We start from the raw sequence: 16,860 nt of genomic DNA on the forward strand, positions 1-16,860 counted from the left end.
CTTGAAGATTTATAACTTCATGTGCAGGAAAGATCACATATCACTGCATACCGAATCATATATTTCACCAGTTTGGTCCCCACCTCTGGATTTTTTCACGGCAAATCTAAATATAAAAATAATGAAACAGCACACGTCACCTTACAGAACTAAGTCTTTCCACATCAGTCTCTAGTAACTGTGCTCACTTTACATCCCTCCTTGGCCAAGACATGATTTGCCAGAGGTGCTGTGCCTTCGAGTCTGGTATCTCATCTGGGCTGAGCTGCCAAACAGTTGTTAAATAGGCTTCACAGTCTCAGTTTATATCACATTCCTGCTTCTAATAAAATATAGAAGCATAAAGTTGCAACCATTCCATACGTTGTGCATCCACCCCCATCCCTGCTTAAAGTTTGAGCTCCTGCCAAAGGACGGACAGAATTACAAGCTGATGAGTGAATGATCAAGTCCTATGTGGAAAGTGAGGCTAAAGTAAAAATGTGTTCCGTGTTCTCCACAGTCAGTTGGTATGGTTTATTTTATGCCAGGGCTGCTAAATCTGACTCTGGATAGTTTCCAGTTTACCCTTTTTTTTCTACAAGATTAATGGAAACCTGTTTTGCCTTTTTTTTTTTTTACTGTAGTCACAGTTTCTCAAAGAACGACTGCCCATGGATAAGTAATGTGATGACAAGAGGGTGGCACCGCACCTCCTGCAAACTACCCTCCCAACTAATTATAGTCATACTTTTCTATTTTCTAAATTGAATCTACAGCACATTTCACTTAATCACTTTAATAAATAATTCTAATAAACAACAAAAGTATTTAAAAAGTTTAAATAAACTATGTGTGGACGTTCTACATTCTTGGTGAAAACCATCATCTTTGATTCAATACAAGTGAATAATGGCGTTCTTGGTTTACATAAATATGCAATGAATGTATAAAATATATACTTGTACAGGAGTGGCTCTGTTTATGTATTTATATCAGTCCATACATCATTTCCTTATGCTTCAATAAGAAGATGGCAGCTGTAACCGCGAGTCGACTCTGGCACTGGCAATGACACAATTAGCTAATGGTCTACCACATTCAGTAACATCGGCCTGACATATTGTACAAACAAATTTTATAATTTTACCTCAGGATAGTGGCCAATATCAATATAGGTACAGACAGGGTGAAAAGCTCCAGTTCCACAGGCATACAAGTGAGTGTGGTTATAAGCCTTAAGAATTTTTATGAAGTTTGCACATTCTTTCTGTGGAAATAAAAAGAAAGACAATGTTAGCATTTGTTGTTATTATTCATATAGACTAAGCAACAATATCCAACTGGAAAAATAATACTATAAGGACATGATAAAGATAGGAAGTTAGAGAATTTAGCAGCATATTTTTTAAGTTTGGAAACAAACGAAAGCATGTGAACAAAACCAAGGAGAACACAGTTGGGGGGGGGGGGTTGGCTTAGATTCATCCTTTCTCTGTGGACCGATCCACACCCGCAGGTTTTGGTGGTCTACTCCCTTCCTAATGCTTGATGTTAGAGGATAACTTTAAGAGGAGATTGCCTTGGCATAAACTTTGCTTACAAACAAACTTCTAAGATTCGTATCGATTAAAAAGATATATTTCTCCTCCTGGACAAACTCATTCATGCCAACTCACTACCAGTTATTTTCTCTAACCTAGTTGCCATTACTGCCTAACTGGTTCTAACAGTGTTTTTCCCTGACCACGCTATTGTATTTACCACTCTGCTTTGGGTATATCGTTGCTGAACCTTGCATTATTTGACCACCCTCTTTCTCTCTTTCGTTCTCCTGGTCCTGACTCCTGACTATTATCCTGTATTAACCTATGGATTCCATATCTGATTGTTGTAGTTCTCCAGGTGCTGATTCCTGGTAATTTCTGTCTACAGTCTCCTAGTTACTACACTTTCCTTCACCCACTTAATGCTGTTCAGCACCTACTATCCTTCCACTATTCAGCAACTTCTCCATATTCCAAAATAAAAGGTAGAAACTGTAGACTCCACACCACAGTCTAGCTAGCACCAAGCTGACTATTATTGTTTAGCTGCTGGAATCACAGCAGGTGAGCAATATCATAACAGCACAGAAGCTGAACCTGTGTTGAGCTGTTTATTTTTCCACTGGTCCATTATGTACGACCACCACTGAATTTCAGAATGAAAGGAACATATAGAGCAATTAAACCACTTCAGAGAGTTTTGTTAAAGGTGTTTTCTAGGAGCACCCCTGTTGATCAGCTTATCAAGCACAATGCTATACATTGAAGCCCAGAAATAGTCACTGGAATGGAACCGAGCTGTGCATAGGCCATGTGACCAATGTACGTACGCATGTCACTGCCCAAGGAAGAGGGTGTATCACTCACCAATCGTATACTGATGACTAATGTTGAGTTAATTGAGGTTCATGAAGTGGACTTTGATCTAACTTTCATGGAAAATTTGATTGGCTGTGAAGCCGAATTTCCTCTAAGATGGCAGTAAAACCCCAAAAATGTCATACTCACCAAATTCACTTGCATCTAAAGAGTCCTCTGCTGCCATCTTGATTAAAAATCCTGTCAGCCCTCAATGGTCATCTCAGATGCCATGATCAGCGATGAACGTGGAATCTGACGGGTTTAATGACAGGGCAGCACAATCGCCGTCCCCATTATTTTGCCCGCTACCCACAAAGAAATGTGCTTTTTGATGAAGCAATTCATCACAAAGCAAATTTTTTGGAGAAATTCGGTGAAGTAGCTGAATCGAAGTTTTGAGAATTTTGCTCCTCTCTACTGATGACTTATGCTAAGGATAGTCCATCAATATTAAATTCTCGGAAAACCCCTTCAATTACTATTTGCTTCAGTCCTAAGCAATGCTCTATCTAAATCAGCTAAAGCCAGTGTCAAAAGGATGTAATTCCTCTACAGAGCTCTTATATTCTTGAAAATAGCAATTGTCACAGAAGATTATTATGACCACTTGACCAGGTTTTCCCCTTTATACTATATATTGTACAGTTTCTTTGTTTGTTTTCCTTACTAAAGTTCCTATAGTGTTATCAGTGTTATCATTTCTGTAGTAAGCATATAGATTTTTTTTACCAATTATTTAAAATCCTCAGTAGAATTTTAAACGATTCTTAGCATCTACAAATAATTCATTTCAAGTGTCTATGAACAAGGATACGCAGTTCTGTTATGCATTTGTATCCAATTATAACATCCGTATTACCCTATGCTACATGATGTAATTGTGACCCCAGACCCAGATTTTGCTTTACTGTACTAATGTTTGTTGCACTTAGAAAGAAGCTCCATTCTGCTATTTTGTTAACCCGGCTTCTTTTCACAGCTGTGTGCAGACAACCGGCCCTGAAAAAGAACAGTTCCAAAGGTGTTATGTGTATGTATATGTGTCATAACCACAGTACACCTCTCTCCTTATTGTTGGCGATCAGCCTAAAAAGACATTGCCTCATAGACAGAGTCCTTCACACGTCTAGATTCTCACATCTTCAGCAGTTTAGTGGAAACAAAGGGTAGCGTATATCTGAGCCATGGCACCAAGTCAGGAGAAAGAAAGAACAAACAGACACAAAGAACATTTCTTTATTTGAGCATAAAGCACCAACAAATGTGGCTTACAAGTTCCACCGTACTGTATTGTCTTATACTAATATATAAATGTACTATAAATTATGCAGGAATAATGGGTTATTACTGTGAAAATGAGCTCACTGATGGTTTCCCTCTACTTGTTTAGCAATATTTAATGCAACACTGTGTATATCTGTGATGATTTTATGGATAATCCCTCATAATTTATAAATTTTAAATCCCTCTAAGCAAATCATAAACCTTTCTTGGTCAAGGTCTACAATCAAAAGCAGAATTACTTTCCCCCTAAGAATCATCGCTCAATATGATATTATTAGCATTCGACTGGTGTTTCTTGGAAATTATTATGTGCCCAAACCATATATCATTGATAAAGTCTAACTGATTCAAAATCTAAGACATAGACCCTAGTTGCTAGTGACTATCTCCAATGACAGCCCCAAATTAAATTTTTATATTGGACCTTTGATTCTTTGGTACTCTAGCTTGCAAGTCCAACCGTGGATATTACTTGCTTGCAAAAATAGTAATTCTCTAATCCAGTATTTTTTTTTAAATCAGAGAGTAGTAATCTTCAGGGTAGTTTCAGTTCTCTAGATTTGTCCTGATGGACCTTCACTTGTCATATATGTCATATAATCTATATGTTTACGAGGGTTGGTTTCTGGCAATATAGAAATTGTTATTCACGCATTTAGCCACTATCATTTTAAAGCTTTCTCCATAGGCTCAGAACATAAATAATATTATAGCATTTAGACTAAGTCTATGATACATTTTTTGAAAAGGTCTCAAGGTCGCCTGCAGTCGTGTTTTCCATAGGGAAACACTGAGGTCATGTTGCGGTAATCCCATGATTCCACTGCAACTCACACATAACCAAATGTCACCATGTAGCCCCAGGTTTACTACTGCTGGGTAGATCAGATTTCACAGACAACAACTCAGACTACTAAAATTGGATTTGATTGCACTACTGTTAGCTATGGCATGTGTAAAAATGTTTTTTTCCCCCCATTTTTAAGCAAATAGAACAGAGGTAAACGTGTAAACAGTAAGACATAAATGACACAAATTTGCGGATAATTTTGTGTCATTTTTAAGTCTGTCTATGCCTTGTGTGCCTGCACCAATATATTTGGTGTGAGTGCAATGTGGTTTACACCTATATGTGTAAAAGTACACCAGGGGATGGAGTTGTGTTGAATTAAATATGCCATAATCCAGATATAATCTCCTGCTTATCCCTTAAGCATAGACCACCTTGAAAAGTGGCAAGTCTCACCAAATGTCACATAATTTCGCTAAAAATGCTACAATAGACACGACTTGAGACATTTTAAGCCACACAACTGATACATCTGATTTGATGAATGTCTTTCTAAGTATTTCACTTGAGATTTTTCTGGAAAGCAAAGGGGTTGTCCTGTTTCCGATATTGATGAACTATCCTCAGGACAGGTCATCAATATCAAATCAGCCGGGAGTTGTAGTCAGTTCGAAGAGACTGCAGTGCTTTTAGGAGGATAGGACAACCCATTTAAATAGATCAAGAAAAAAAAAATCACATTAACTGGGGAATGAACAGAACACTTACCTGGTGCCCTAATTATCATCTTTTTACTTGCAGATATGCTAATAATCAGGCTCTTCTTTTGCCATCCAAGAAGGCTACACCGCTTCTCAGACTGCCGGATGCAAACTCAGCATTTCTTAGCCCAAGACACTTCCTGCTGCCCTTGGATTGGCCAGCACTTCTCACATCAACAGAGCTGGCCAATACAAAAGCAGGGCTGGACAAGCAGGAAGGTGTTTAGGCTACAAGTGCACAGTGTGCATCAGGTAGTCTGAGAAACAGGCTAGCCATCATGGATGGCAGAAGAGCCTAAATATTAGCAGATCTGCAACTAAAAAGATGAAAAGGCAGGCTATTACTATACTATTAAATTTTGACAGGTTTAGCCAACCATCTAATAATTATGGGGCTTCTGAACTGTCCCCTGATATCTGATGTTGGGGGAGATATGGATCAGTCACATAAGCTGCCTTATCCTTTTGTTTGTACAGGATGAGCTGCTGGTGTTGGAACATTTATCTTATGTATATGCTCAACTTATTACTGTATATGTTATTGTAATTTACCCTTCAAAAACAGAGCAGTTGGGAGCAGTTATCTTGGTCAGCCCATCAGCAGTATATAAGAGATAACTGGTTTCTGATGACTCTTTCAAAGGGGAATGAAGGTGACTTTTAAATCCAAATGTTGTTTGTAATGGGAGTGATCATGATAATATGACTATATTGGGGAATTACTCTTTATGCAATTCTCTAAGATCTTTACCTACTCCTACCTACACCATAACATGTAGTATAATGTAGGTGCTAAAGTCCATACCTTATTGCATAGAAGGCATGGAAATGCTATATTTGACTCTTTAGATGCTAAATCACAGGTGATTATTTAAGAATTTACTTTAAATATGAAAACCTAGAGAAAGCTGACTTTTCTGTAACATGCAAGAGATGAGCTATGACAATCTGGCACAGCAGTACTGTGAGAAACATGTACAAATACATTAATATTTTACACTCAGGTCTTTCTAGGCTTTAAATAAACAATGAGAGCAAAGCCTACGAGTTGGCATGCTCAGTAAACAGAAATATAACCCGGCTGCACTGGAATGTATATTTAGCCAATTCATTATTTAAAGCACAAGTCCTGCATATTCTTATCAATATGTCAGCTGAACTGTTTAAACTTTCTTCTTAGACTAAATTCAAGTTGGTGGCTAGCTGAAGCCTTAAATAAACTCCTATAAAACATGCTTCAGTCTACAGACGTGATGGTATACAAGTCTAACAATATTCTTCTTACAATCAATAGATAGATAGATAGATAGATAGATAGATAGATAGATAGATATCATATGAACAAGATTGAAATGAGACAGAAAGACAGACATGAGACAGAAAGAAAGAAATGAGACACAAACATATAAGAGACAAATTAGACAGATAATGAAATAGGTAGACAGACAGTTTTGAATTAGATACATAGACATATATGAGACAGATGGAAAGATAGACAGATAGATATGAATTAGACAGAAACAAGATAGATTTTTTTTTTCAAGCTCCTGTTGGGAGCTGAAACACTGCATTTTTTATGGACATTAGAGAACAAATCTTCAATTTCTTCACATCTACTAGAGTGCTGTGATTTCCTCTTTGCACTATTTGGGACTTTTGATTTAGATTTGGTTTGCACCTTTTTTGAACTTTCTGTTTGCCTAATGCCGCTCTCTTCTTTTTTTATTCAATAGATAAATAGATAGAGGATAGATAGGTAGATGATAGATAGATAGATATGGTAGATAGATAGATAGATAGATAGATATGGTAGAATAGATGGATAGATAGATAGATAGATAGATAGATACGGTAGATAGATACGGTAGATAGATAGATAGATACGGTAGATAGATAGATAGATAGATAGATAGATAGATGCAGATCTGATATCATGAATTGTCTATATTATTTCTGAGGACTCCAGGGTTCCAGATCTGGAATACAGAAATACTCTACTGATATCTTGTCATTAAAATCTACAGCATTTATAAGATCAGCAAACAGGATGATAATTCACAAAACATGAAATCCCATGCACACGCTGCAGAATAAAGGTGTGAATGTTATATCCACAGCATGTCAATTTATATTGAAAATTTTCACCACAGATTTTGCTATTATTAATGTGTAGAGTGCAACGCACAAGTCCTACAATCCATATGCGACTGCAGACAAATAAAGGTACATTGTGACAACGGCTCATACATTTCTATGAGCGCCATATTACAGCTTTGTACATCTAGGACTTTTACAGATATGTGCATGTCCCCAAGTGCCTATTGAAAAGAAAAACAGATATGTATTGAATTCAGTGGGTCTCCTGAGATGCAGAGGTGCTGCAGGCAAAAGGAAGACCTTATATCAGTAACAACAATTGCCATGTACTCCTAGCAGTCACATCCTTGTGATCAGCTGCTATTAAGGCTCCTTTTCACAGGCCAATGATCCAGAAACAGTCCTAATAGTAATGCACATTCCTGATAATTGCCCTGTGTAAAGTTGCTGTTGATCACTCAATGAACAAGCAAACACTCGTTCATCATGTGAAACCTTCATTGATGTAAACACCAAAATCATTGTCGCTTAGTAGAAGATTGTCCTGTGTAAGCAGCAATCTTCTTCCCGAAACAATATTCCTCAATGGGGGTGAGTGATTGCAGCAGCAATGCCTTGTCTCCATACAGAAGATATGATTGCTGTATGTAAATGTAGCTCTAACCTCCTCTGATGAGCAGGCAATTATCAGGAATGAATGGTTCATTCCTGATAATTGTCTGCCGAGTCAGCCCATGTAAATGGTCTTTAGGAGGATCTGAGGTTGGACGTATTAGACAACTACTTTAACCACCTCCGGACCGCCTAACGCAGGATCGCGTTCCGGAGGCGGCAGCTCCAGGCAGAGTCACGCATCTATGCGTCATCTCGTGAGACGCAAGATTTTCTGTGAACACGCGCACATAGGCGCGCGCGTTCACAGGATCGGAAGGTGAGCGAGTGGATCTACAGCCTGCCAGTGGCGATCGTTCGCTGGCAGGCTGTAGATCAGATTTTTTTAACCCCTAACAGGTATATTAGACGCTGTTTTGATAACAGCGTCTAATATACCTGCTACCTGGTCCTCTGGTGGTCCCTTTTGCTTGGATCGACCACCAGAGGACACAGGCAGCTCAGTAATAAGTAGCACCAAGCACCACTACACTACACCCCCCCTGTCCCTTGTTAACCCCTTATTAACCCCTGATCACCCCATATAGACTCCCTGATCACCCCCCTGTCATTGATCACCCCCCTGTCATTGATCACCCCCCTGTCAGGCTCCATCCGTGTTAAGGCTCCATCCATGTTTTTTACGGATCCACGGATACATGGATCGGATCCGCAAAACACATACAGACGTCTGAATGGAGCCTTACAGGGGGGTGATCAATGACAGGGGGGTGATCACCCCATATAGACTCCCTGATCACCCCCCCCCCCCGTTCATTGATCACCACCATGTCATTGATCACCCCCCTGTAAGGCTCCATTCAGACGTCCGTATGTTTTTTACGGATCCACGGATACATGGATCGGATCCGCAAAACACATACGGACGTCTGAATGGAGCCTTACAGGGGGGTGATCAATGACACGGGGGTGATCACCCCATATAGACGCCATGATCACCCCCCTGTCATTGATCTCCCCCCTGTCCGTAAAAAACATACGGACGTCTGAATAAAGCCTTACAGGGGGGTGATCAATGACGATCACCCCCCTGTAAGGCTTTATTCAGACGTCCGTATGTTTTTTACGGATCCACGGATACATGGATCGGATCCGCAAAACACATACGGACGTCTGAATGGAGCCTTACAGGGGGGTAATCAATGACAGGGGGGTGATCACCCCATATAGACTCCCTGATCACCCCCCTGTCATTGATCACCCCCCACGGATACATGGATCGGGTCCGCAAAACAAATACGGACGTCGGAATGGAGCCTTACAGGGGGGTAATCAATGACAGGGGGGTGATCAATGACAGGGGGGTGATCAGGGAGTCTATATAGGGTGATCACCCCCCTGTCATTGATCACCCTCCTGTAAGGCTCCATTCAGACGTCCGTATGTGTTTTGCGGATCCGATCCATGTATCCGTGGATCCGTAAAAAACATACGGACGTCTGAATTGAGCCTTACAGAAGGGTGATCAATGACAGGGGGGTGATCACCCCATATAGACTCCCTGATCACCCCCCTGTCATTGATCACCTCCCTGTCATTGATCACCTCCCTGTCATTGATCACCCCACTGTAAGGCTCCATTCAGACTTTTTTTGGCCCAAGTTAGCGGAAATTGTTTTTTGTTTTTTTCTTACAAAGTCTCATATTCCACTAACTTGTGTCAAAAAATAAAATCTCACATGAACTCACCATACCCCTCCTGGAATCCAAATGCGTAAAAAAAAAATTGACATTTATATTCCAGACTTCTTCTAACGCTTTAGGGCCCCTAAAATGCCAGGGCAGTATAAATACCCCACATGTGACCCCATTTAGAAAAGAAGATACCCCAAGGTATTCCGTGAGGGGCATATTGAGTCCATGAAAGATTGAAATTTGTGTCCCAAGTTAGCGGAAAGGGAGACTTTGTGAGAAAAAAAAAATATATCAATTTCCGCTGACTTGTGCCAAAAAAAAAAAACTTTGATGAACTCGCCATGCCCCTCATTGAATACCTTGGGGTGTCTTCTTTCCAAAATGGGGTCACATGTGTGGTATTTATACTGCCCTGGCATTTTAGGGGCCCTAAAGCGTGAGAAGAAGTCTGGGATCCAAATGTCTAAAAATGCCCTCCTAAAAGGAATTTGGGCCCCTTTGTGCATCTAGGCTGCAAAAAAGTGTCACACATGTGGTATCACCGTACTCAGGAGAAGTTGGGGAATGTGTTTTGGGGTGTCATTTTACATATACCCATGCTGGGTGAGATAAATATCTTCAAATGCCAACTTTGTATAAAAAAAAAATGGGAAAAGTTGATTTTGCCGAGATATTTCTCTCACCCAGCATGGGTATATGTAAAAAGACACCACAAAACACATTGCCCTACTTCTTCTGAGTACGGCGATACCAGATGTGTGACACTTTTTTGCAGCCTAGGTGGGCAAATGGGCCCACATTCCAAAGAGCACCTTTAGGATTTCACAGGGCATTTTTTACAGATTTAGATTTCAAACTACTTCTCACACATTAGGGCCCCTAAAAGGCCAGGGCAGTATAACTACCCCACAAGTGACTCCATTTTGGAAAGAAGACACCCCAAGGTATTCCGTGAGGGACATGGCGGGTTCCTAGAATTTTTTATTTTTTGTCACAAGTTAGCGAAAAATCATGATTTTTTATTTATTTTTTCTTACAAAGTCTCATATTCCACTAACTTGCGACAAAAAATAAAAACTTCCATGAACTCACTATGCCCATCACGAAATACCTTGGGGTGTCTTCTTTCCAAAATGGGCTCACTTGTGTGGTATTTATACTGCCCTGGCATTCTAGGGGCCCTAATTTGTGGTAAGTAGTTTGAAATCAAAATCTGTAAAAAATGCCCTGTGAAATCCTAAAGGTGTCCTAAAGGCCCCTTTGCCCACCTAGGCTGCAAAAAAGTGTCACACATCTGGTATCGCCGTACTCAGGAGAAGTTGGGCAATGTGTTTTGGTGTGTCATTTTACATATACCCATGCTGGGTGAGAGAAATATCTCGGTCAAATGCCAACTTTGTATAAAAAAATGGGAAAAGTTGTCTTTTGCCGAGATATTTATCTCACCCAGCATGGGTATATGTAAAATGACACCCCAAAACACATTGCCCAACTTCTCTTGAGTACGGCGATACCATATCTGTGACACTTTTTTGCAGCCTAGGTGGGCAAAGGGGCCTACATTCCAAAGAGCACCTTTAGGATTTCACAGGATATTTTTTTACACATTTTGATTTCAAACTACTTACCACACATTAGGGCCCCTAGAATGCCAGGGCAGTATAACTACCCCAGAAGTGACCCCATTTTGGAAAGAAGACACCCCAAGGTATTTCGTGATGGGCATAGTGAGTTCATGGAAGTTTTTATTTTTTGTCACAAGTTAGAGGAATACGAGACTTTGTAAGAAAAAAAAAAATCATCATTTTCCGCTAACTTGTGACAAAAAATAAAAAGTTCGATGAACTCACTATGCCCATAAGTGAATACCATAGGGTGTCTACTTTCCGAAATGGGGTCATTTGTGGGGTGTTTGTACTGTCTGGCCATTGTAGAACCTCAGGAAACAAGAGAGGTGCTCAGAAAGTCAGAGCTGCTTCAAAAAGCAGAAATTCACATTTTTGTACCATAGTTTGTAAACTCTATAACTTTTACCCAAACCATTTTTTTTTTTACCCAAACATTTTTTTTACTGTCAAAGACATGTAGAACAATAAATTTAGAGAAAAAATTATATATGGATGTCGTTTTTTAAAAAAAAATTTACAACAGAAAGTGAAAAATGTCATTTTTTTGCAAAAATTTAGTTGAATTTCGATTAATAACAAAAAAAGTAAAAATGTCAGCAGCAATGAAATACCACCAAATGAAAGCTCTATTAGTGAGAAGAAAAGGAGGTAAAATTAATTTGGGTGGTAAGTTGCATGACCGAGCAATAAACGGTGAAAGTAGTGTAGTGCAGAAGTGTAAAAAGTGGCCTGGTCATTAAGGGTGTTTAAGCTAGGGGGGCTGAGGTGGTTAAAGGGGTTGTCCCACAAAAAAAAAATAGTCTTCAAACCAGCACCCAGATCTTAATAATTTTGTAATTGCATTTAATTAAAAATTGTTATTAAATAAAATGTATTTGAATAGTGCCACTTAATTTCTTATTTCTTGGACCGGCTCATTGAGAAGGCCGCACATGGCCAGTTTAATCTTTCAACTACTTCCTGGGTTGTGATAGGGAGAGCTGAGACATGCCTCCTGAGCTGTGATAGGGAGAGAGCTGAGACACGCCCCCTTAGCTGCAACAGAAAAGACACTCCCCTTGAGTTGTCAGCTTGATATTAATCTAGAAGAGCAATGAAGACGGAGATCTCTGGATCCATATTAGGTAACCTGCTGGTTCTAGCTTTGTTAGAAAGAGATTGTCATGTACTATATGATGTCAGATTTTATTTTTTACATTATTCATGGGATAACCCCTTTAATTCATCACAATATAAAAAAAAATATGAAATGTTGATTTTTAGTTTATAAAATAGTACAATATGCCAGCATAATGCATTACTAGGTTATTATTTAGTTGAAAGTATAGAACAATAGGTTGACACCAACAATGCACACAATTTGCTTTCTCTGTATTATTATAGCACGATTGTAATTATTTTAAGAAAAACTTTAAATACAATCTGACAACATGGAGTACATCTTAAATGGGTGCTCCTGTACATAGCTAAGTATCATAAGTAAGTAGCCTCCTATACATTAGATTAGTAATACACAAATCACTATAAGAGACATCTATAAATTAGACAAAAAGGCGTTATAGGCTTATAGGCCTTATACACAGAGAACAATGGTTTGGCTATTTCAGGCAGACTATGCATGAACAGTTACAAAAATAAAGTCTATCCATCTGTCAAACATCTGCCACACACAGAGAAATTCAAACAAAATGTAAGAATGTTTAGATAGATCCCATGCATTATTTTCTCTAAAGAATAAAGAAACTTTATATTTGCTTCCTTTTTGGCTAGTAAAAGGGGGGAAACTAAATAAAATCTAAGAAAATTTCATATGTCTGTAATGAAAACTATCTGTTCAAGGGACATTCACTTTAACAGTCTCAATACTCTAAAAGGAATTGCTTGCAACTGTTAACATGAGGTCTTCAAAGCGAGAAAAGGCACTACAGCTTAGGCTAAGTTCACATCAGCATTTAAATTCCGTACTCTGTTCTAGCATAGGAACAAAATACTACAATCGCCGATTCAGGCACATTGCCTGACACCGCCGGTGCCAGACGGTTCCCATTCATTATAACGGGGTCTGCCTGGTTTCTGGAATGAATACCGGCGTTCTGCATTTGACATGCAGCAATGTTTTTCCTTTTTTATTCTTTGCTGGTATCTGTGATGGAGGCTCCTTATGGAAACCCCACCGCAGATGTAGACCTAGCCTTAAGAACCATTTCTTCCATAAAAAAAAACCCCAGATAATAATCAATTTCTTTACGTTTTTCTCGTCAAACTACAAAATATTCCATTGAGCGATTTCTTATTTCCATTTCTAAAAGGGAAAGCTTTGTGAAGCCCAATACGTCAACTATAGTAACTTTTATCGGGCTGCCACCCAGCTTTCCTATACTTCTGAATTGCAAGGGTTCTTTTATATGGGCTGAAGATCAAGAGAACAAACTTTCATGTGAACGTTCATTTCCAATGACTGCCACAAGTAAATATATCTGGTCATTAGTCAGCTGAACGTTTATTTTATGCAGACATTAAAATCATTGTTTGTCGGCCGCACATTAATAATGACGCTATGGGAAGGAACAATCACATTAATGATCAAATGCAGTAACAATAATTGCTCCATGTAAATAGAGCTAAATAAGCGCCAGTCAAATTACTTGCTATGTCACTGAATGCTGCTCATTACCGGCAGCATTTTTTGCCACTGTAATGCCTCATTCACACATCAGCTTTCCATGTACCTGTGCTCTACGTGTTCTGCACGGACAGCACATGCACCCAATCCTTTTAAAGGGGTTGTCCGGGTTTAGAGCTGAACCCGAACATATCCCCATTTTCCCCCAGGCATCCCCCCTGACTTAAGCTCAGAATCACGCAGGGCATAAGCATTTTCTGGCGTTCCGGTGATGAACCGGGCTCTCCTTAGTCCTGCCAGGCTGAGTCTTCCGCCCAGCAGTGAGCCCGGTGATGGCTAGGGCAGCTGGCCCATCAGAGCCTGTGACATCACCGAACACACTGCTTGGCGGAAGCCTCTCCCCGTCAGTGTGTTATGGTAAATAAAAGAGTCCTTGCCCTGCACGATCCTACGCAGGCAAGGGAGAGCATCGGAGCATGAAATGCTCTGATGCTAACATCAGAGGGGCTTCCTGGGTGAAATTATGGGTATGTCCGGGTTCAGCTCTTTAATATGTGTATTCACACATCAGTTTTTTTACCATGGTCCGTGGGTTCATGTTTTTAACGCGAATGGATGCAACACGGATACCATCCATGTTTAATTCGTGTTTCAAAAATCACTAGGAAGACATGCTTTGAAATATTTTTTTCAGCTATGCAGTGTCAGTGAAACACGGATGATACACGGACAGCAAAAGACGGATGTGTGAATAAGGCGTACATCATCCCTTTGTTATGCAAGAGAGGCATCATTGCAATCAGTGTTGAGGGAATCTAATCGATCCGAATTTCAGGATAAATTAGATTTACCTCGAAGCCGATTTTCCTTGTGCTTCGTGATAGCAAATTGATTTTACCTTAAATAGTGTAAAAAAAACAAAAACAAAAAAAATCATACTTACCTCTTTAATTTGCTCGAGATGGACCATCCGCCGTCATCTTCCTTGAAGATCTTGCACGAAATATCTTGCACGGGGGATTTTAGTTTGGTGAAGCAGCCGAATAGAATATTTCAATACTTCGCTCATCTCTAATTGCAATGTTTGGGAGGCCTGCTATCCAGTGAGGAAGCTGTAGGTGTACAGTCGTGGCCAAAAGTTTTGAGAATGACACAAATATTAGTTTTCACAAAGTTTGCTGCTAAACTGCTTTTAGATCTTTGTTTCAGTTGTTTCTGTGATGTAGTGAAATATAATTACACGCACTTCATAAGTTTCAAAGGCTTTTATCGACAATTACATGACATTTATGCAAAGAGTCAGTATTTGCAGTGTTGGCCCTTCTTTTTCAGGACCTCTGCAATTCGACTGGGCATGCTCTCAATCAACTTCTGGGCCAATTCCTGACTGATAGCAACCCATTCTTTCATAATCACTTCTTGGAGTTTGTCAGAATTAGTGGGTTTTTGTTTGTCCACCCGCCTCTTGAGGATTGACCACAAGTTCTCAATGGGATTAAGATCTGGGGAATTTCCAGGCCATGGACCCAAAATGTCAACGTTTTGATCCTCGAGCCACTTTAGTTATCACTTTTGCCTTATGGCACAGTGCTCCATTGTGCTGGAAAATGCATTGTTCTTCACCAAACTGTTGTTGGATTGTTGGAAGAAGTTGCTGTTGGAGGGTGTTTTGGTACCATTCTTTATTCATGGCTGTGTTTTTGGGCAAAATGTTGAGTGAGCCCACTCCCTTGGATGAGAAGCAACCCCACACATGAATGGTCTCAGGATGCTTTACTGTTGGCATGACACAGGACTGAAGGTAGTGCTCACCGTTTTTTCTCCGGACAAGCCTTTTTCCAGATGCCCCAAACTATCGGAAAGAGGCTTCATCTGAGAATATAACTTTGCCCCAGTCCTCAGCAGTCCATTCACCATACTTTCTGCAGAAGATCAATCTGTCCCTGATGTTTTTTTTGGAGAGAAGTGTCTTCTTTGCTGCCCTTCTTGACACCAGTCCATCTTCCAAAAGTCTTCGCCTCACTGTGCGTGCAGATGCGCTCACACCTGCCTTCTGCTATTCCTGAGCAAGCTCTGCACTGGTGGCACTCCGATCCCGCAGCTGAATCCTCTTTAGGAGACGATCCTGGCGCTTGCTGGACTTTCTTGGACACCCTGAAGCCTTCTTAACAAGAATTGAACGTCTTTCCTTGAAGTTCTTGATGATCCTATAAATTATTGATTGAGGTGCAATCTTAGTAGCCACAATATCCTTGCCTGTGAAGCCATTTTTATGCAACGCAATGATGGCTGCACGAGTTTCTTTGCAGGTCACCATGGTTAACAATGGAAGAACAATGATTTCAAGCATCACCCTCCTTTTAACATGTCAAGTCTGCCATTTTAACCCAATCAGCCTGACATAATGATCTCCAGCCTTGTGCTCGTCAACATTCTCACCTGAGTTAACAAGACGATTACTGAAATGATCTCAGCAGGTCCTTTAATGACAGCAATGAAATGCAGTGGAAAGGTTTTTTTGAGATTAAGTAAATTTTCATAGCAAAGAAGGACTATGCAATTCATCTGATCACTCTTCAAAACATTCTGGAGTATATGCAAATTGCTATTATAAAAAATTAAGCAGCAACTTTTCCAATTTCCAATATTTATGTAATTCTCAAAACTTTTGGCCACGACTGTATATTCACATGTGAAAGATTTGTTACAAAATTGTATGTGGTTGTCTCATTCATATGAACTGGACCTGCAGAAATCCATGCACATGTTGCAGAAATTACCTTATTCCAATTATTTACTTTAGTGATGTTTTTGGAGGAAACTGTTCAGTTGTAAACATTAAAGAGGACCTTTCACCTGTATAAACTATGTTAACTGAGTATGCTGTCATATAGAGCGGCGCCAGGGGATCTCACTGCACTTACTATTATCCCCGGGCGCCGCTCCGTTCTCCAATTATAGGCTTCGGTACCTTTGCTTCTTA

General features: G+C 39.8%; 1 protein-coding gene across 1 annotated transcript in view; it reads right to left on the reverse strand.

The window, feature by feature from the left end:
* SEMA3A (semaphorin 3A) overlaps positions 1–16,860 on the reverse strand; it is a 278,725-nt gene that overhangs the window by 158,846 nt on the left and 103,019 nt on the right. The window contains exon 4 of the mRNA XM_040413132.1: positions 1,130–1,249. Within this exon, the coding sequence (XP_040269066.1) occupies positions 1,130–1,249 (120 nt within the window). The remainder of the gene's footprint in view (positions 1–1,129; positions 1,250–16,860) is intronic.

Source organism: Bufo bufo, chromosome 1 (assembly GCF_905171765.1).
Source record: "Bufo bufo chromosome 1, aBufBuf1.1, whole genome shotgun sequence".
Lineage (NCBI taxonomy): Eukaryota > Metazoa > Chordata > Amphibia > Anura > Bufonidae > Bufo > Bufo bufo.